General features: G+C 63.7%; 2 protein-coding genes across 3 annotated transcripts; one reads left to right on the top strand and one right to left on the bottom strand.

Moving 5' to 3' along the window:
- Window positions 1–1019: 1019 nt before the first annotated feature.
- On the top strand, window positions 1020–2698 carry TSSC4 (tumor suppressing subtransferable candidate 4). The gene has a single exon (XM_081279372.1). It carries the CDS (start codon window positions 1569–1571, stop codon window positions 2505–2507), a length of 939 nt encoding a protein of 312 aa, XP_081135498.1. The 5' UTR covers window positions 1020–1568; the 3' UTR covers window positions 2508–2698.
- Window positions 2699–3663: 965 nt separating this feature from the next.
- On the bottom strand, window positions 3664–18655 carry TRPM5 (transient receptor potential cation channel subfamily M member 5). 2 transcript variants are annotated; one of them, XM_081279371.1, is made up of 21 exons: window positions 18326–18655; window positions 16916–16980; window positions 16560–16751; window positions 16130–16232; window positions 14838–14956; window positions 14096–14446; window positions 13886–14026; window positions 13662–13785; window positions 13113–13258; window positions 12614–12726; window positions 12321–12434; window positions 11957–12215; window positions 11419–11537; window positions 11119–11251; window positions 9400–9574; window positions 6807–6960; window positions 6166–6347; window positions 5762–5894; window positions 4978–5050; window positions 4591–4657; window positions 3664–4188 (listed from the first exon to the last, which is right to left on the bottom strand). In XM_081279371.1, the coding sequence occupies exons 1-21, from the start codon at window positions 18516–18518 to the stop codon at window positions 4082–4084; spliced, it is 3063 nt and encodes a 1020-aa protein (XP_081135497.1). In that variant the 5' UTR covers window positions 18519–18655; the 3' UTR covers window positions 3664–4081. The 2 variants fall into 2 exon arrangements, with proteins under 2 accessions (XP_081135497.1, XP_081135496.1); XM_081279370.1 differs by lacking the exon at window positions 3664–4188 and having other exon boundaries at window positions 4201–4657; window positions 12342–12434.
- Between the last annotated feature and the right edge of the window lie 1373 nt (window positions 18656–20028).

The following is a 20028-nucleotide window of genomic DNA, read 5'->3' as shown; positions in this document are numbered from 1 at the left end:
TGGGGTTAGCTGGTGGTTAAAGGCGCCTCCTCCTTCCTACTCCCCCTCAGTGTTGCCTACTAGCTGGGGTGCTTCGACGTGGGCTTCCGGAAGCAAAAACATTCATTCCTAGCCAGGTTCTGGGCAGGGCAGGATAAGGTGTCCCAAAGGTGCCCCGCAGACCAGGGGGCTGAGGAACGGGGCGTCTCCAGGAGAGGCCACAACAGGACCTGGATCCCGGCTTCCCGGGGAGGCGGGGCAGGCAGGCCTTGTGGAGGAAGGTCGGAGGGTACTTCAGCCGAGGGAAGACGCCGCCCTCCGGTGGAAGGGACAAAGGTGGAAGGGACAAAGGATGTCGCCGGGCTGGGGCCTGTGGCCTATAGAGGGGAGAACCTGCCGTGGAAGGCCGAGCCTCGCCCCCGCCCCGCACCTCCTGGGTCAGGCCTCGGGTCCCTGGAGTGGGGGACTCCAGGAGGTCGGGCTCCACGTGCATGGGGCAGTAGGCCTTCTTACTGCCCTCAGAGGTACTGATACTCAGCATCCTGGGCACCCTAGCCATCCTTTGGAGCCAGTTTGGTCTGGGCTGGTGGGTTGTGGCTTCCAGGTTCTTTGAAAATACAGTAGTATTGGGCACTAAAATAAAATAAAGTAGTATTCGGCTGTGCACGACCGGCCAGCGGTATACGGTGCCGGCTCCCGCGGACAGACCAACGCAGCACAGCACGGCCTACCGCTACCGCTTCCGGCCAGTACCGGAAGTGCGCGCGGAACGGATTCGCGCCCGTGGTGTGCGATGACACACTTCCTTGTCAGAAGCGGTCGCTGAACTCGCGGTCTCCAGCAGGCGGCACTGGAACTCCGGCAAGCCTGCACGGCGAGCCGCAGCCCCGGGGCACTATGGGAACCGCAGTCTTGGCTCCGCCCCTTCCTGTTCGTCACTTCCGGAGCCGAGGGACCCTGGGGAGGAGCGTTGGCAAAGCCCGGCGTGCGCGCAGAGTGCGCGTCCCGGCAGGCCTCGGGGTGGCCGTCGCGGCCTTGTGGGAGTGGTAGTTCCTCAGGCGCCTCAGTCGCGGCGCGCGGACGGGGGGGGAACTCACTTTCCCAGAGCCCCCCGCGCGGGGCGGGAGGGACCGCATCCGGAGGCGGCGGACGCGCCAGTGTGCCGGGCTCCGGCGAGTTCCCGGTCGGCCCTCTGAGTGCCGGAGGCTGCGTGTCCGCCGCGCTCCTGCCGCCCTGCGTTTCGCGCGGCCCAGCGGAGCGGAGGCCGCCGCTCGGCCCACTCGCGGAGCGGTCCCCGAGCGAGGCAGGCAGCCGCCGAGAGCCCGGACCTCTGCGGGTTGCACCGTGGTCTGGTGGCCGGCTCTGCTGCAGCCCCCGCCCAGCGAGCAGCCGCGCACCTGGCCGGGGCCCGCACGCCCCCCACCGAGGCCCTTCATCGGCCCTCCGCGGGGCCCGGGGGCTCGCGGCAGGCCGGAGAGGGGCCCCCGGAGGACGCGGGTCTGCGGGAGCGCCTCGTTCTGAACACGCTCTTCACGGGCCAACCGCTGGCCGCTGGCCGCTGGGCTCCAGGGCAGCGTGGCCGGGCGCCCATGGCTGAGGCGGGGGCGGGCGAGCCGGCCCCTGGCTTGGAGGCGGAGCAGGCGACAGAGTATGACACCCTGCCTTCTGACACCGTCTCGCTCAGCGACTCGGACTCAGACCTCAGTTTGCCCGGCGCTGCGGAGGTGGAGGCGCTGTCCCCCGAGGACTCCGGCCCCGAAGAGCCCCCCTGGTCCCCGGCAGGCCTCCCCGGCGCCGCCGCGCAGCCCTTCCTCCTCAGAGGCGTGAGCTCCACCTTCTCCCAGCGAAGCCACAGCATCTTTGACTGTCTGGAGGGGGCGGCCAGGCGGGTGCCGACCTCTGCAGCTCACACCAGCAGGAGTGACAACGGTGGCCCCAAGCGGCCACCGATGCCCTCGAGCCACCCTCCGGCGGCAGACCCTGACCCTCCGAGGGTGCCGCCTCTCCCTGACTATGTGGCTCACCCTGAGCGCTGGACCAAGTACAGCCTGGAAGACGTGGCCGAGGCCAGTGAGCAGAGCAACCAGGCCGCCGCCCGGGCCTTCCTGGGCTCCCGCAGCCCGGCGGCCCCCGCCGACTACACGCCCTCCTTCAACCAGCGTCCCTGCAGCGGTGGGGAGGGGAGAGTCGTCTTCACCAAGCCCGTCCGAGCTGGTGAGGCCAGAGCTGAGAGGAAGAGGGCCCTGAAGAAGGGGGGTGTGCCAGGTGTTGGGGGCGAGGGTCCTGTGGAGCTGGCCCACCTGGTTGGGCTCGGGAGCCCAGAGGCCGAGGAGGGTGGTAGTGCCCTGGGGCTACAGGATTTGGGGACACCTTCAGGGGCTGTCCACCCTGGGTCCTCACCGGGACCCCCAGGGGTGGAGATGGTTGGTTTCCATGGCAGCAAGAAGCGGAGCCGAGAGCACCTGCGCAATAGGGGCAGCAGCCCTGAAAGCTCAGGGGCTGGGATGGGAGGGGGACACTCAGACTGACCACACTGCCATTGCCTGCCTGCCTGCCCGCCCAAGCAGAGACTGCTGAGTGGGCTGGAGTATGGGGCCATGGTTGCTAGGGTGGATGGGGAATCATCCTCTTGGTAAGGAAGTTGATTAGCTGCCTGGAGGAGGTGTCAGAGTTCTGGCTACCCAGTGTCCATGGGGGGACAATAAAAGTTTTGGCTGTTCTTCAGGTTCTGTGTCTATCTGGGCCCCTCACCCTGAGGGCTCTACTGGCAGCCCTTGTTTGTCCTCCAGCCTCTCTTGGCCCTCCCCGCCTAGTGGGGCTGCTCTGAGGGTCTCAGTGACCTGCATTGGTCACTGGGGGATTCACTAGAAGGACTGAAGTGGCAACAGCAGGCTGAGGCCCTGGTTCCTTCCAGGGCTGCAGTTCACAGTCCAGCGTCCATCCCTGTGTCCTGCATGGTGAGGCTAGAGCTTGAGCAGGGACCCTGGGTGGCCGCTCTCCCAACCCTGACCATGCTTGTCATGGCCATGGGTCCCACTTGGGCTGTATGTGAAGATGGACACGTAACAGATGTCCAGGGTGTATCGCCAGGACACCTGGCCTGTATTTAGAGCACAGATGCCACAAGTCAGCGCTGGAGACTTCCTAACTGGGCAGTGGGGGGGGGGGGGAGCAAGGATGGTTCTCCATGGCGGTGGGCAAGGCGAAAAGGAATGGCCACGTCTCCCCTATGATGCCCAGGATCTGGGGGTCAGATTAGCCTACTATGTTATGGTTTTGCATGGGCAGCCCTAACTCCTGGACTCATCCCTAAGGAAAGGAGGGACCAACCCAGTTGGTTACTTTGCTTGGAGTGGGGGACTCCAGGAGGTCGGGCTCCACGTGCATGGGGCAGTAGGCCTTCTTACTGCCCTCAGAGGTACTGATACTCAGCATCCTGGGCACCCTAGCCATCCTTTGGAGCCAGTTTGGTCTGGGCTGGTGGGTTGTGGTTTCCAGGTTCTTTGAAAATAAAGTAGTATTGGGCACCTGTCTGGGCTGTGTCCTGAGACCACTGCCGTGGGTGCCAGCACTCCCCATACCAGCTGTGGGGGGTAGATGGTTACTATTGCCACCTGGCCCTTCCCACCAAGAGCCGATCAGCTGACTCCTAAGAGGCCCTTTGTGTCTTAAGGGGTAGAGACGTTGATCACAGGCATTTCAGGAAAAGATAGTTTCTTATCAGATGACACAAATGGAGGCAGGGCAGGCCCCAAAGCAGATGCCTGGCCTGGATGGAAGGAAACCCCAGCTTCCTGGGGTTTGGCCAGAACTGGCGGTCCAAGCCAGGCCAGCCAGGTCTTAAACAGGGACATGGAGGACTCATCCTGTGAGGGACACTGCCATCAATACTGCTGGGGGTCCCAGGTAGGTCAAGAGAGAATGATTCATCTTCACAGGGACATGTCCAGGAAGAGGTGTTCTGATGAGGCTGGGAGGGCTACTTTGCTCTGGGACCTCCAGTGGAGGTGGGGGAAGGTTAATGTGTCCCCAAGGCCCAGGATGACCAGTGAAGGGCCAGGCCTGGGCTCAGTTGGGCCTGTGGCATGGCAGGCCAAGCAGCTCAGTTGTCTGAGGGTGGCTGGCCAGCCTCTGGGTGTTCTCTGCCACCAGGGCCTTCTCCGTGGCCAGCAGGGGCCTGCTGGCTCCCATTACCACATTGCCGAGAGCCTGGGGGGAAGAGAGACCCCACCTCAGCTGTTGAGTGCCAGCTGGGCAGGCCTAGGAGGCAAGGGCAGGATGTGGTGGCCTCAGAGTGGGTGCCTGTGGAGGAGGCTGGGAGTCCCAAGCAAACGTGGTGTCCTCAGGGCTGTGGGTGAGTAGGGTGGCGCTTGGCAGGGTCAAGAGTGCAGCCCAGTAAGGCAGATATTGGACAGAGCCTCAGGGCGCATCTGACATCTGAGGGTGCCAATGCCCTGGACCTTGCAGCGTCCCAGGAGTAGTGGCCAGCCAAGGGGGCCAGCGGCCTCCAGAGTGGGTGGGGTGGTAGAGTGCATCCAGGGGCCCTGCAGCCTGCCCACGTGGCTGGGGAGGAGGAGCCCAGGCCCACTTCACAGCCAGCTGTGCACTTACTGCAGTGGTTGCTGCCCGGGGCTAGCACATCAGCCATGGAGGACAGGAGCAGCGTGCAGTAGTTGACCTGGAAGTGGATGGGGCATGCTGGTGGAGCCCACCCGTCTGCCCCTCAACTGCCAGGGCCCTCTGCCACAGGACCCCTCCTCCTCAGTGTGGCCTCCGTGGGAGGGCACTTAGACTTCCGGGTGACGGGGGTTGGGTAGGTACAGGCCCACGTGCACCTCTGTTCTGGGACTCGCCTGCCACGTCCACAGGAGTCCACCACTCTGTCCAGGCCCTGGCCCAGCCAGCCCATCAATTTGGATGTTGGGCTCAGGGATGTGCCCACAGCACAGGTGGACAGCCTGACCCTAGGAAGCATCGGGGCCTGCAGTTGCTGCTTGCCTGTGATTCCAGACACCGGATCCGCTTTTCTTGCTCTCTCAGCCCCCCGAGGTACTTGGCAACAGAGTCCACTCTGTGGATAAGCAAGGGCAGCTGTGGGCCATGACAGCCATTACTCCATATGGGGGCCGCCTGTCCTCCCTCGCCTACCCCCCAGGCCTCTGGGTACTGAGTCTGATGTGCTGGCCCCTTCCTGTCTTACTCTCCCAAGTGGGACCCATGGCTCTAGGAATGGTCGCATCCACAATCACTCAGGACATGGCCAGTCTGCATGTAGAGCACTTCTGTGCCCTCCCAGGGGCTGGGCCCTGCCCTGCCTGACCACAACAGCAAGAGGGGTCACAGGGCAGGACATCCCCCCAACAGGCATCAGGGAAAGGTCCCCTAGAGCCAGGGCTGGGTTCAGACCACTCAGTCCCCAGAAGGGAGGGGCCCTGCTCCCTGGCCAGTGTCCCAGCTGCAGAGCAGGCTAGTCCCTGGCAGAGCCCCTCCAGTGGGCAAGAGGTGGGGCTGCTGAGCCCAGGGACCCAGCCGCGTCCTGCTTCTCGCCTGGTTCCTCCGCCCAGATCCAGTTACTGACATTGGAGGTCCTCTTCCAGCTTTCAAGCAGCTCAAAGCTGACCAGTGAAAACAATAGTGGTCTTCCCAATGCCCAGGCTGGGTACCCACTGCCCAAGTCTGCTGCCCCTCACAGCAGACCGAGGTCAGCATGGCTGGGCTTGCTCTGGGTCCACTGCCACCAGGGCAAGGCTCTTTCCGTTCCTGGGCAGCCCCAGGTGTGTACCTGTGGGCGGTTTTCCGAAGCACCTCCCCCTCACTGTCCCTCCTCCTCCTCTCCATGTTGCTCAGGAAGTTCTCCTTCTGAACAGTCTCCCAGGTGACGATCTTCTGGTCCAGGGGGTCCGGCAGGTCTCGCTCTGGGGAGGTGGGAGCAGCAGGGAGTCTTGCTGGAGCCAGGAGGTGGACCCAGGGGCAGGTGCAGCTGGGCAGGTCATGAGGTGGGTCCTTGCAGAGACCCCCCTCCCCAAGCTGCTGCAAGACAGGCTGGGCCTGTGTCCATCTCCTCCTGACCTGGGACTTTGATCAGCCTAGACAGTGGGGCTGCGGGACCCCAGGACCCTGGCCTCCCCATGGCACCTTGACGGGCAGCAGGCCCTCAGGATGGGTAGTGTCCAACAGGTGCCTCACCCAGGTGCTCCTGCTTTTGCTGGGCTGCCTTCCTGAAGACGCGCTTGAGCACCAGGCTCAGGTGGCTGAGGAGGATGAAGGGTGGGGCCAGGGCGGGGCGCCCGTGGTATTCCACGATGAGGTGGTAGCGCTGGAACTTCCAGAACATGTCGGCGTTTCCCTGCACCACCTGGAACGTGTAGCTGTGGGGACACATGGCCAGACCCCTCAGCTCACTAGCCTCCACCTCCTCAGCACTTGTGACCCTGACCCCCCTGTGCCAGGAGCAGTCTGGGCCCTTTCCGAGGCTGAGGTCCTGCACACTCTGGGGTGTACTGCAGAGAGGGTCCACCCACTGTCCTCTTCCCCTGCCGTTCTGCCTCCTGGGTAAGCTTGGGCCACACCACGTACCCCCGAGCCCCCAGCCCCTGAAGCCCTGGGCCCTACATCCTGGGAGGAGGGAGTGGCTGTGGAGCCTGAGTGGGCTTACAGTGTGGACTGCACCCCTCCCCACACTCTGGTCTCACCCTTGGCTTTGGGGCCAGGGAGTTGAGCCCCTCAGCAAGTGCTAAGGACCCACCCTCCATCTGCCTGCTCCACAGTAGCAGGACAGGGCTGGTGCAGCAAGGGCAGGTGGCCTGGGAGGGGCAGGACATGGGCACCTGAACATGGCAATGAGCAGGTTCATAAGCAGCACATTGGTGACCAGCAGGAAGGTGACCAGCAGGAGGATGACCAGCCAGTTGGCATAGAGGTTGGGGCAGGAGGGCGAGTCCTCCAGCAGCAGGGGGTGGACGGAACAGTTCACACGGGCTTCTGGAAGACCAACCAGTGGGCACTTTCAGACTTGGGGGCCCTGTCCTGAGGCTGCGGCCACCAGGACACAGAATGCTGGTGAGGTGACCCAGTGTTGTGGTTCACACAGCACCGTCTGGGCATTTAGCACTGGAAGCCCATTGTGGAAGCCCCAGTCCTGGCAACCAGACAGGCGGGCTGCCCAGCACCAGTGCACATATCCCACTCTGCTTGGCTTCCACCAGGAGCCACAGGCCCTGGAGGGTGGAACCGAAGACCAGGGAGGTGGAACTGAAAAATCAGGGAGCAGCGTCTGGTGACTGTATGAACTGACTCCTCCATCCCTGCCTGGGAAGCCCACCATGGGGCTCCAAGCTCCAGGCAAGTCTACCACCTTTCAGGGTCACTGCTGACCGTCGACACAGCTCACTCTGGGCCACAGTGCCATCCGGGAGCGTCAGGCTGAGCTCCGTGGGCCTGGACATGCGCATCTGTCTGCACGTGTGTGGTGTGGGTGTCCGCGTGTGAGCACACGGTACTCTCTTCTGTACATCCCAGCGTGTTCTGGTGCCTCCCCCTCTGGGTCTCTGGGCTGTGACTGACTCCAGGCCACCCCGGGGCCTCCACTCTCCAAGTCACCTGTGTGCCAGTGTCCCTATGACTCCCTCACTGGGACAAATTCCTGCCTTGTCACCAGAGTGAGTTAGAAGGCAGTGTGGGGGTTCATGCTGTAGCCGGGGAGGGCCAGGCCCCACCCTGCCCCCTCCTCAGGCACCCTGGCAGCCCTCAACCCGTGAATCTCCTCCAGGCACTGACTCATGAGCCTCCTGCCTCCTCCCGGCGCCCTAGAGAAGTGGCCAGGCTGGCGTGGGTGATGCTGTGAATCTGTCTGATGGAAGCCTCTGGGAGGTCAGGAGACCCACCCCTTCCCCAAGATTTGAGAAGGCACCACTAGGCCTGCTGGAAACCAAATTGCCCCTGGCCCAGGAGCCCAGGGAAAAGACCAAGCTGGAGTGTGTGGATGGGGGCCCTGGGCCCACAGGCGGTGGGCAGCTGCTGGACCTCGGCTGCCCTCTGGGCCCAGGAGTGAGAGAGTAACTGTCTACCAGGCAGCACAGTGATCTCAGGGAAGGGCTGGGGTCTGTGCCTGAGGGCCCAGAGAGGGGAGAGGACATGGGCAAGGGCGCCCAGTGAAGCCTGACCACGGTGGCCGTGCCTGTGGTGTTCACGGCAGCCCCACAGACCTTTCTAGCCTGTGCCTTCCCAGGTGGCACTGTCCCAGTAAGAGAGGGACTGGCCCAGGTCTGTCTCCTTATCCAGTGTGGAGGGCAGACAGCTGGGGCTGAGTGGGCTGGACATCAGCCCCTGAGGAAGGAGGACCCCACCCTGCCCTGGCTGCGGCGTCCACCCTGTCCTCCTGCCTCAGAGGCCCAGTGGGGCTGGAATGTGTGGGCCGTAGGGTGAGGGCGGAGCAGGTGGAGAGCAGGAGGGGCTGGAGAAAGTGGTCCTTGAGGGGCGCTAAGAAAACAGCCTCAGACCGTGGCCCACTGAGCACCCAGCTAGGAGCCGGTTTCCAGCCCTTGCCCACCCCCGGATCTCACCGTCATCCATTGACAAGTATCTGTCACATGCCACGATGGCTGGTCTGGCCTCCTCCAGGGACAGCTGGGGTCAGACCTCTGCTGCCCATCCTGCCACGATGGCCCCATGGCCAGGGTGGCCCCACCCTGCGCCCCATCTCCAAGCCTTGGCACCCCCACAGGCTGGCACAGGCCCGTCCCTGCCTCCATCCATCAGCCCAAGAGCCCAGGCAAGCAGCGGCCTTCCGCCACACGCTGCACGCCCTGTCTGGAGCGAGTTCCCGGGGCCCCGCAGCCCCATTCAGGTACAGGGCCTGGCTGGGGGACACCCACACCACAGGCCACATGCCCCTGATGACTATAGGTGGCACACACACGTGGGTGGGTCCCCAGCAGAAGCAAGGGTGCTGTCGGGAAGGGCCTCACCACCCTGGGCCTCTCGAGGGTGACAGGGAGACCTTGGCCATGAAGCTCCCAGGATGGTCAGGGTGACCTGAATGACTCTGTTCTGTGCTTGCCCACCCTTTACCCCCTCTCCAGATGACCCCAGCTAGGCCTGTCCCTGGCCTGCCAGGCAGGAAGTAGTCCCTGTCAGCCTGTGGTCTCCCAGGTCTCAGCTCCTTGCCTGAGGGTGAGACTGGGGCCTCCTGCTGGGGCTGGCCCTGCCCCGGCTGTGGGTCTGGGCCTGGCCTACACAGGCGGGCAGGGCACGGGGGGGGGGGGGGGGGGGGGGCACTGGCCTCGGGGACTTCTTCATCTCGGCCAGCTCCAGGCAGGCCCATGACCTCAGCAGACCCCTCTGGGGAGCCAGTGTCCTGGGCTGCTAATCCACACCTCAGAAGGGCCCCACCCGTCCACTCCTGCCTGGCCGTGGGCGCACCGTCAATCTCATCCAGGGGGATCTGCCCAAAAATCTGCAGGTAGGGCCGGTAGAGCACGCGGCGGAAGATCCACTCCAGGCGGCCGTCATGGGGGTGTAGCAGCGCTTGGGTGGTCACTCCGTAGGCCACGAGCCACACGCTCAGGAAGAAGAGGAAGAAGAACACATCCTTCATCTTGAGGACGGGGGCAGAGGGGGTGTCAGTGTCCACTTGGATGGCACTCTGGGCTCACTACCACCCAGTGGGGGTCCCGGGTCGGGGGTGCAGAGGGGGTGTCAGTGTCCACTTGGATGGCACTCTGGGCTCACTACCACCCAGTGGGGGTCCCGGGTCGGGGGGGCGCAGAGGGGGTGTCAGTGTCCACTTGGATGGCACTCTGGGCTCACTACCACCCAGTGGGGGTCCCGGGTCGGGGGGGGGTGCAGAGGGGGTGTCAGTGTCCACTTGGATGGCACTCTGGGCTCACTACCACCCAGTGGGGGTCCCGGGTCGGGGGGGCGCAGAGGGGGTGTCAGTGTCCACTTGGATGGCACTCTGGGCTCACTACCACCCAGTGGGGGTCCCGGGTCGGGGGGGGCGCAGAGGGGGTGTCAGTGTCCACTTGGATGGTACTCTGGGCTCACTACCACCCAGTGGGGGTCCCGGGTCGGGGGGGGTGCAGAGGGGGTGTCAGTGTCCACTTGGATGGCACTCTGGGCTCACTACCACCCAGTGGGGGTCCCGGGTCGGGGGTGCAGAGGGGGTGTCAGTGTCCACTTGGATGGCACTCTGGGCTCACTACCACCCAGTGGGGGTCCCGGGTCGGGGGGGCGCAGAGGGGGTGTCAGTGTCCACTTGGATGGCACTCTGGGCTCACTACCACCCAGTGGGGGTCCCGGGTCGGGGGGGGGTGCAGAGGGGGTGTCAGTGTCCACTTGGATGGCACTCTGGGCTCACTACCACCCAGTGGGGGTCCCGGGTCGGGGGGGGGGTGCAGAGGGGGTGTCAGTGTCCACTTGGATGGCACTCTGGGCTCACTACCACCCAGTGGGGGTCCCGGGTCGGGGGGGCGCAGAGGGGGTGTCAGTGTCCACTTGGATGGCACTCTGGGCTCACTACCACCCAGTGGGGGTCCCGGGTCGGGGGGGGGTGCAGAGGGGGTGTCAGTGTCCACTTGGATGGCACTCTGGGCTCACTACCACCCAGTGGGGGTCCCGGGTCGGGGGGGGGTGCAGAGGGGGTGTCAGTGTCCACTTGGATGGCACTCTGGGCTCACTACCACCCAGTGGGGGTCCCGGGTCGGGGGGGGGGTGCAGAGGGGGTGTCAGTGTCCACTTGGATGGTACTCTGGGCTCACTACCACCCAGTGGGGGTCCCGGGTCGGGGGGGCGCAGAGGGGGTGTCAGTGTCCACTTGGATGGCACTCTGGGCTCACTACCACCCAGTGGGGGTCCCGGGTCGGGGGGGGGTGCAGAGGGGGTGTCAGTGTCCACTTGGATGGCACTCTGGGCTCACTACCACCCAGTGGGGGTCCCGGGTCGGGGGCGCAGAGGGGGTGTCAGTGTCCACTTGGATGGCACTCTGGGCTCACTACCACCCAGTGGGGGTCCCGGGTCGGGGGGGCGCAGAGGGGGTGTCAGTGTCCACTTGGATGGCACTCTGGGCTCACTACCACCCAGTGGGGGTCCCGGGTCGGGGGACTGACCACCCCCCAGCGTCGGGCCCAGGTGGGGGCTCACCATCCTCTCCACAATGATGATCTTGGGGCCCAATTGCTTATGGATGGCAAAGATGTGGATGAGCCGAAGCGTGAACACCATGAAGTCGATGGCCAGGATGGTCCGGCCGGCCTCAAATAAGGAGGTCAGCATCCTGGAGGAGGACACAGGCTGCACAGGGCTGCTGGTCCTCAGAGAGGGGAAGACCCTTCCCCACAGCTCACTGACCAGAAGGCAGCGGCCAGGCCTCCAGAGGCCTGAGTGACTTCACAGGAAGCCTGCCTACCAACCCCTGAGAGGCCGCAAGGTGACACCACAGACCTGCAGGTGACACCGACGGTGAACAGGAAGATGGCTACCATGTCACACTTGTTCCAGTTGTCCTCCACGTACAGAGTGAACTTCTTTACCAAGTGTGTGTCCTCATCCGTAAAGAAGCCCTGGGAGAGGGAACAGTCTGATGACAGCTGCCCAGGCTGGCCCAGGCTGGGGTCTGCAAGTACCAGGGAGGACTCCTTTCATGATTCAGATTGACCTATTCAGGGCTAAGTCTGGGGTCAAAAGCAGACCAAACTGGACTTGGGAGTCAGGGCTCTCTGTGATCAAAGTCCAGGACCATTTTATGGGGGGTATCCAGGCCCAGCTAGGGGTTCAGGCCAGGATCTGGGAGACCATGGTCAGGCTCAGTCTGCAGCTGGGCTCAGGACGTGACAGGGATTGAGGCTCAGGGCTCTAGGAAGACCCGAGGCCCCTGCTGTTCTTGTTCTACAGACAGGTCCAGCCCCAAGCCAGGACCTGCCTGTGGCCACACAGCCTGCAGCTACAGAGCCAAGGGCCCAGGGCTGGGCTGGCCACTGACCTGCCGGATTTCCTCCAACACCAGTGTGAAGACCCAGAAGTAGAGGGTGATCTCGGGCCCAGACGGCCCCCGGGGAGGCGGCCTGAAGTCCACCAGCAGGACGTAGGTGAAAAGGAAGAGGAAGGCGAAGTACATGACCACGTTCCCCAGGAACACAGTCACTGGTGCCCCCCAGAACTTCCGCCAGCGTGTGAGCAGGAAGGCGGCCTGCGGGCCTCGGTCACCTGCACCCCTTGGTGCCTCCACTGGCTCCTCCACCCTGTGCCGGTGCAGAGGAGGCCACTGTTGTGAGGCTGGCCCTGGAGCCCACCTCTGCCCAGCAGGGTCCAGCCTCCTGCCACCCCCACCCGCCCGTCTGCCCTACCCAGCTCCCTCTGCCCCTGACCGGCTGCCCGAGCCACACAGCAGGCTCCTCTCTGTGTCCAGGCTGTCCAGCTCCTGCAGGTCCTCCAGGCCCGTCCTCAGAGGGGTTTCCTTACTGTGGTACAGAGGGATGCTCAGAGCCCTCAGGAAGGGCACCTGCTCAGCCCTGGGCTCCCAGCCAGCAAAGTGCTGGGTCTGCTAAGAAGAATGAAGGCCCATGTGCCCCACTGAACACAGGGGCTGTGGGCAGGGGGACAGAGGCTCTGGCACCTGGCTGTGGCCAGCCTGACCCACCTGAAGGTGATGAGGTTGGTGTAAATGAGGGCAGGGCAGGTGAAGGCGCCCAGCAGCCGCAGGATGGGTGTGCCTGCAGCCATGTCCCCCCACCAGATCTTGGTCAGGAACGCCTGAAATAAAGACACATTCATTGGCTGTCCCCTGCCCACCTGGCCCATGCTGTGCCCTCCGCCAGGAACATCCTTCCCCAGGCACCTGGCGAATGCCAGTGCTTTCCCAGGCCAGCTGTAGAGGCCCCTCCCAAGCCCACCGGGGCCCCATCCTGGTGGGAAGCCAGGGATCCTCCTGGAAGCGTGGATCGTGTCCTGCTGTGAAGCTTCAGTAAGGGACTGCTGGAGCCCAGGGGCCTACTCTGAGGAAGTGAGGTCTCCATAGGCAGGAAGAGTCCGGCTGGCAGAGGGCGCAGGAGCTGAGTCACCAGGCCCAGCCCCTTCGATGCTGGGATGTGGGGAGGGGCCTGGCTGTCCGCGGCTGCCTTCCCCTGGCCGCCCCTTACCTGCACGCCGTCATGGGCAAAGAAGGCCTTGGCGTCCGCCTCAGTGGCCAGATGCAGGCAGGTGGTCCGGCTCCAGCTGCGGTTACGGCGCACCAGCAGGGCGAAGGCCCGCTCCTCACTGTTGCTGTAGCACTCGGAGAAGAGGTCTGCCCAGCGGGCCCTGTCTCCGTGACGTGCCCATGCCCACCCTGTCTTCTGCTCCCTCAGGCCTCCTGCGCTCTGGGGCACTGACCATCCCTGCCTGGCTGCCCAGCCCTTTACCTAACCTTTGTCCTTCTCCGGCCCCTCTCCTCTCCTGTCATGACTGTCACCCCGAATGTCCTCCACCCTGCAGCAGGACCCAGCGGGGGTGGGTCCAGGGACATGGGGCTGTGCTGTCTCTACCACACGCTTTCTCATTTAGGACTCCAGGGCTGAGCTCCACCACCAGGAGGAGCCACCCGTCCTGTTCCACCAGGGAGGCCATGAGGCAATGGCCTGAGGGGAGCCCAGGCCCCTCGGGGACCCTCCCACGCCTCTCCCACAGTTGGCCTGCCCGCTGTCACTTACCCAGGGCCAGCTGCTCGTACTTGGCCTCACGCATGGTGCGGGCCACCTCTGCCTCTGTCTCCAGGTGGGACATTTCTTTGAGGATTTTACAGGCGGCCAGGGCTGCTGCCACACCCTCCTGGCCCTAGGAGACGGGGTCTCAGGAGGTCGGCCCACCCAGGCCCCTCCTCCCAGGAATCTGGAGAAGCCCAGACTCAACCCAGGGCCCCGTGGCCACTGCTCACCATGGCCCAGAAGTAATTGGCCATCTCGTGGCGGTTCTGCAGCACAGCCCATAGGAACAGGTCCCTCCAGGGGTCCTCGCTTTTCTGGTTGAGGTCCAGCAGCCACTTCTGGCCGGTGGGCCTCTTGGCCGGCCCCCTCTCCTGGAGCACATGTGGACATAAGGCTCCAGGCCCTGCCCAGGCCCCAACCCCTGCTGCGCCCCTACGCACCGCCTTCCTCCGGCCGGCCGCCCGGCTGTCCTGGTAGAAGCCGCGGCAGGCATCATGCAGGAAGTCCTTGAGCACGCGGGAGACCTCGTGCAGGGAGAAGGTGGGTGGCCCTGCAGGCAGGTCCCGGGAGTGCTGGGCACCCAGGCCAGCCAGCGTCAGCCGGCCCTCCTCATGCTTACGCTGCAGCAGGTCAAAGAGCAGGCTTTTGGGGGACACAGAGCGGTAGAGCTGCTGCAGCCGCCCATACGTCAGGAAGTCGGCCATGTTGGCACCGCTGTCCACAAAGAGGCGCACGAACTCGGGCTTGTTGCTCACCAGAGCATCCATCATCACCTCCTCCAGGTCGCAGGACTGGGCCCACCCAAGGGAGGGAGATGGGGATCGTGAGTGTAAAGGCCAAGAGGCCGCAGCCCAGGAGCCCTGTCCAGGGCTAGCCAGCACTGATCCCTCCCCAGGACATCTCTGCCTGTCCCCTAAGCTAGGGCTGGCACAGGGTGGGCAAGCTTGCTCCAGGGCAGGAAGGGTCCAGATGTGCTGGTGAATACCAAGGGCATTGGGAGCCCTGGGCTTCGGGCTGGCCCACACCAGCCTGCCCCTGCGGCTACAACAGCTGGCCAGAATGGGCCAGTCAGCAGCTCCAGGACATGTGGACATGAGGCTGTCCCTGCCCCCAGAATGGGCCCTGCCTGTTTTAGCCAGAATCAGGGATCAGGATGCATCACAGGTGGGGCCAGGGAGGCACCTTCCACTCCACGTCCCCACTGAAGATCTCACTCTTGGCGATGTCCACGCGGTCCCAGGCCACGGCCAGCTTGAGCTCATCCAGGTAGTCCTGGGCCTCTTGGCTGTGGCTCTTGCAGGCTGTGGGGAGAGTGGGAGGAAGTTGAGAGCCCCCAGAGCCCAGGATGCAGAAACTGGAGGTCTGTGCTAGGATTTGAGGAGACTTGAAGGGAAGTGGCCACATGCCCATCAAGAGCACAAGACGGTGAAAAGCCAAGCCCCACGGGCGCCCTGTCCCCTTTAGGACCAGGTCCAATGAAGCAGAAGGGATCCTCACAGTAACAGGGCCTCAGATGACATCCAGATATTGTGGTCACTTCCCAGCACTGCTGGTCTAAGTCCTCTTCCCATGGACAGTGTGGGGCAGCATGTTCCCACTTCCCACATTCCCTCCATGGGGAAGGGCTTTCAGCCACCACTTGGCCCTGCAGGGTCACTGGTGTGGGGTCCTGCAGCACCTGGCTGGTGCTGCCTGGAGACCTTCTCCTGAGAGAAGGGTAGAGGGTAGAGTGCCAAGGTGCAGGCCTCGGGCTCTCAGGCTGCTGGGACCCAGCTGGCTGGTGGGAATCCGTGAGGGATGCCTGCAGAGAGGGCTCCTTGGGCCTCCTCTTGGTGGGAGGGCACTAAGCCCAGAACCACCCACAATCCCAATGCATCCCTGGAAGGGCCCTCCCTCGAGCCTGTCCCCACCCCTCACCCTTGGGCCTGTGTCCAGCTGCCTGAGGTCAGCCTCCCTGTATGTGTCTCCACTCTAAAGCACCAGGAGTGGCAACGGAACACTGCCTCCCTCCCAGGCCACAGTCGCTGTGGTCCGTCCACAGAAGCGGGTTACTGCTCAGCCTTGAAGGGTGTTCTGCACCTGCTGTGATCTGGGGCCCTGAAGACCCACGCCTTGTTCCCCATTTCTGTGCCATGCCCCTAGTGGTCAAGTCCACAGAGGTTGAAAGCAGAGGGGCGGTGGGGGCATGGGACCGTGGAGGGTGGCTGTGGGGGTGGGGCTGTTTGGGGTGACGGAGTTCTGGAGTAGCGACGGTACAGGACTGGTGAAGAGGTAGAAACCACTGGACCGAGCGCCTTAGATATTTTTAAATTGTGTGTGTGTGTGTCATTGGATTCCCCAGCACAGAGCACCTCATGGATGTGAGTCACCTTCCCCACCTGGGAAGGGCAGGCAGGTATCCACCATGAATGCTGGTGGGCCACTTGGCCCTAAGTGGCCTAAGTGCTGTTGAGAAGACACCCTGCTCCTCTCACCTTTCACCAGTGCTTTGAGGATGACTGTGTCCAGGTCCTCGGAGCCTTCCTGCTCGAAGTCGTACACGGTCAGCAGGTGCGGGTGAGAGGTGATATTCTGTAGCTGTGGACACCAGGAGAGGCCCTGAAGGGCACCCCTGGCACGACTGGTGGCAGTGGGCCAGCATGGAGCCCAGCAGAGTCCCCAGCTGGGTGAATGTGTGCCCACCACCCACTGGGCTTGGCTCAGGACCACCCACAGACCCAGGAGCTGGTTGCCAAGTCCCTCTACCCCACGAGGGCCAGAGCAGAAGCAACATGGGGTCCTGGCAGTGGTGGGTGGGCACAGAGATTGCACTGGCAGGAATCCCCAAGAGCCAGCCCACCCCAAGATGAGTTGGAGGACAGAGGAGGAAGATCAGCCCCTCCCGAGACCCCAGGCAGCAGGTACCAGCTGGGTCCAGTGCACGATGGCCTCCCAGGAGAAACGCTCACTGGGGAACTTCTCTCTAAACTGCTTCTCAGCCACCTGGGGTACCAGGAGGTGGGGCTGGCTCACCAGGGCAGCAATCACATCCGCGATGCCACCTGAGCCTGCCAGGATCAGCCAGGGGGCAGCATGCTCCACAGCCTTGGAAATCCTCTGGGATAGGGGCAGAGTGGACCCTGAGTCACTCCAAGTGATATCTGCATGTACATTTGGGGACATCCTCATCCCTCCCTGCCTGTGGACCTGCCACTCCCTGCAGGATGCTCTGGACATTCAGGGGCCTTCAGCCCAACCCCCACTCCCTCCCCAGCACCTACCTCCAGGATGCTGGGGTCACCATTGACCAGCAGGCAAAGGACAGGGATCTCGATGCTACTAGTGCCTGCAGATGAAGCAGCCGTGGAGTTCCTCCAGATACCCAGGAGGGACCCAGCTGGGGAGGTGAGGAGGGGCCTGGGGACCCTCCTCATGATGTGGGTGACCACCCAGACCCCAGACTCTCGAGCTAGCATGTTTCCGGGCACAGGATGGTCAGAGGCTTTTTGTCATGAAAGGCTTCAGGCTCTATGTCAAATCCCAGGACCAAAGGGACCAATTCTACACCTGTACTGTCCAAGATGGCCCCCTGTGGCTAGAGCAAGTGTATGGCCGTTTTGAAATTTTACTTTTCTGTTTTTAGTTGATATGTTACAATTATACGCCGTAGTGGGCCCGTAGTGGGGCTCGCACCATATTCACACATGCATGTAGCCAAACCTGGCCCATCTCCTGCCCCAACACCTCCCTCATCTGGCCACTTAGATACAAGGGAAGGCAAAGGTAATGGCGCACTCCTTGGCTGCACCAGAGGAGCAGGGCAGCCTCTCGGCCAGCGCAGGATGCCCAGCGGGGCTGCTGCCCCCCAGCAGGCAGCCCGAGCAACTCCAAGAGGCAGAGCGTGCCCCCAAACAGGCTGTGCCCCCAAACAGGAGCTGACAATGAGACTTCCACACATGAAGTGCCCGAGGAGCCAGAACCTGCCAGGGTCTTCCAGAAGGACCCTGGGTCACCGCACACTGCAGGAGAAGCCCGGATCACCACCCTCGTGGTAGCTGAGGGCGGGGGGCCCTCTGACCATGAGGGGGCCTCCCGACTGAACTGCCAGGGTAAACTGGGGCTGGGTCACAGGTGCCTGGGGCTGCCGGGGAGGCAGGGCTGCCCTCCCACCTCATTCCCACTGCTGGGGCATGCTCAGATGGCATGCAGACAGTTCCATTCTGTGCATTGATATTTACGTCACTCGTACCCATTGTACCTTGTCGATAAACGTCACTCACACTAGTGTTTCCCTAGTAAGTTCAGCTCTGGAGCCTGCCACTGGCCAACGCTGCCTCCTGGTGGCAGATTGCCTCATGGCAGGTGGTGGTATGGACTTACAGGTCTCTTTTTCCTTCTCAAAGATCCAAGTCCATGGCCAGAGCCTGCAGCCAGGACAGCCCCAACAAAAATGGGGCCAGGCTGCCCTGCCGTCTGGCTGGGGTGTCACTGCCCAGCTGGGACTGCTCTGCCCAGCTAAGCCGCTCTGCCACCCCCGCCCCGCCCCCCCTCCTCCCAGGCCTGGTCGCCTAGGTCTCCATGCTCAGGAGTGCTGGGGGCCTTTTGCCTAGAAGATCCTTCCCTCTCCGCGGGGCTCCCCCACCCCACTGCTCCAAGTGCCCGGCGGCCCTGGTGGCTGGAGCAGGCCTTACCCCCATAGCTGGTCCTCTGCTGCGAGATGTGCTTCTCCAGCCTCAGCCGCAGTTCTGCCAACCCGTCCCCCTTCCCTGGGGTGTCCGGCTCCACCAGGATGAAGTGAGAGAGGTTGCTGTCCAGGGCGCAGAGGGGGCTCTGGCTGCCCCCATCGTCGGCTGGGTAGTGGATGGGGGTGTTCTCCTGTGCCATGTAGGGGGGAGAGCCTCAGGTGGCAGAGTCGCTAGGCCCTGTGGCCGGGCCTGCCCCTCCCCCACACGTGCACGGGGCCCCAGGGGCATGGGCTTTAGTTCCTCCACCCCTCAGGCGGAAGGAGGCTGAGCTGCTGGGCCCAGGCCTCCTGGACACACAGAATCATGGAGACAGCCAGGACTGCAGAAACTCCTCCTTCTAGACTCTTCTGGGCTGGAGTCCAGACTTTGCTGGAGCTGCCTGGGCCTCTGTTTGGCCATGTGGCAGACCCCTTGGGTGGGGGATGTGAAGAGGGACCAGGCAGCAAAGCCACATGCCCAGGGTTACACAGGGCTCTGGGACTGTGGCCAGGTTGTGCCCCTGTGGACCCCCTGAGAGCCAGGTCCACCTCCAGAGGATCTGCCCTCTGAGCAATGCTGCCACCTGCTGGCGCCTGCTGGACCCGCGGCCCCGTGCTCGGCCCGGTCCATCTCCAGCTCTGTGTCCTCCCTCCTGGAGCTTCACTCTGTGGCCCTAAGCCCCTGCTGCCCCTGGAGAGTCCCTGAGGGCAGGGACTGGCCTGTCTACTGTGCCTTCCAGCCTCCCAGGCCCACCAAGACCCCAAGGCCGTGGGACCATGAGCCAACTCCTACCTGGGCATCATCTAGAAGTTGGTGGTGCAGAATGCGGCCCAACGAGGCAATGCCAATGGCCACCACGCGGACCTTGGTGGACGTGCTGGCCAGGGAGTGGTCACGCACAGCCTGGCCGACATGCCGGGCCAGGCCCACACGGAGAGCGCTGGTCAGGATCCAGGCGCCTAGAGGGATGGGGCAAGGCGGGGCTCACTGTGCCATGTGTCCCAGGTCCTCCCCAGCTGGCCTGCCAGGTCCCACAGATGGGCACGGAGTCCTCAGGCCTGGGGGCCAAGGTCGGGGTGCTCGGGCTGCCTTGAGGCAGTGATGGGTAAGCTGAGGCCTAGGGGGACGGGCACCTGCCCAGCATCTCTACAGCTTGGAGCCTGGTTCCTGAGCCCAGGTCTGCAGTGTGGTCATGCAGCAGCAGCCCTGAAACTGGGCTGCAGAGTGCATACTGGGGACCCCCCCCATTGGTTCTTCCTGAACCAAACAGGCCACGGCTGTGCCCTGTGGCTGTGCCCTGTGGCTGTGCGGGGCCAGGACCACAGCACCGCTGTCAGCCTGTGTCTGGGCGCACATCAGTCTTCTTTGCTATGGTCGTGTCTGCAGAAACCCCAAATCCTCCTCCGGGCTGTCTGATGGCAAAGCTAGCTGCACAAGTAAGCTTGATTCTGACCCCAACAACTGGCCACCCACATGCTCCCCAGGGAGGGGAGGTGTGGTGGACCCCACCCTTGATGCACCTCATCCACTGGCTCAGGTGAGTGACAGCCAGGGCCTCTCACTCGGGCCCACAGGCCCCACGAGTGGAGGTGGCACTCCGGTGGGGGCCTCTGCCCACTGTGAACAGGCGCCAGCTGGGGAAGGCCCTGGGCCTCACCTGTGTGGCCTTC

The sequence above is a fragment of the Spermophilus citellus genome (genome assembly GCF_964194105.1).
Source record: "Spermophilus citellus genome assembly, chromosome: 2".
Taxonomy (NCBI): domain Eukaryota; kingdom Metazoa; phylum Chordata; class Mammalia; order Rodentia; family Sciuridae; genus Spermophilus; species Spermophilus citellus.
The sequence above is the reverse complement of the archived record's forward strand: the minus strand, read 5'-3'. Positions and strand labels throughout refer to the sequence as shown.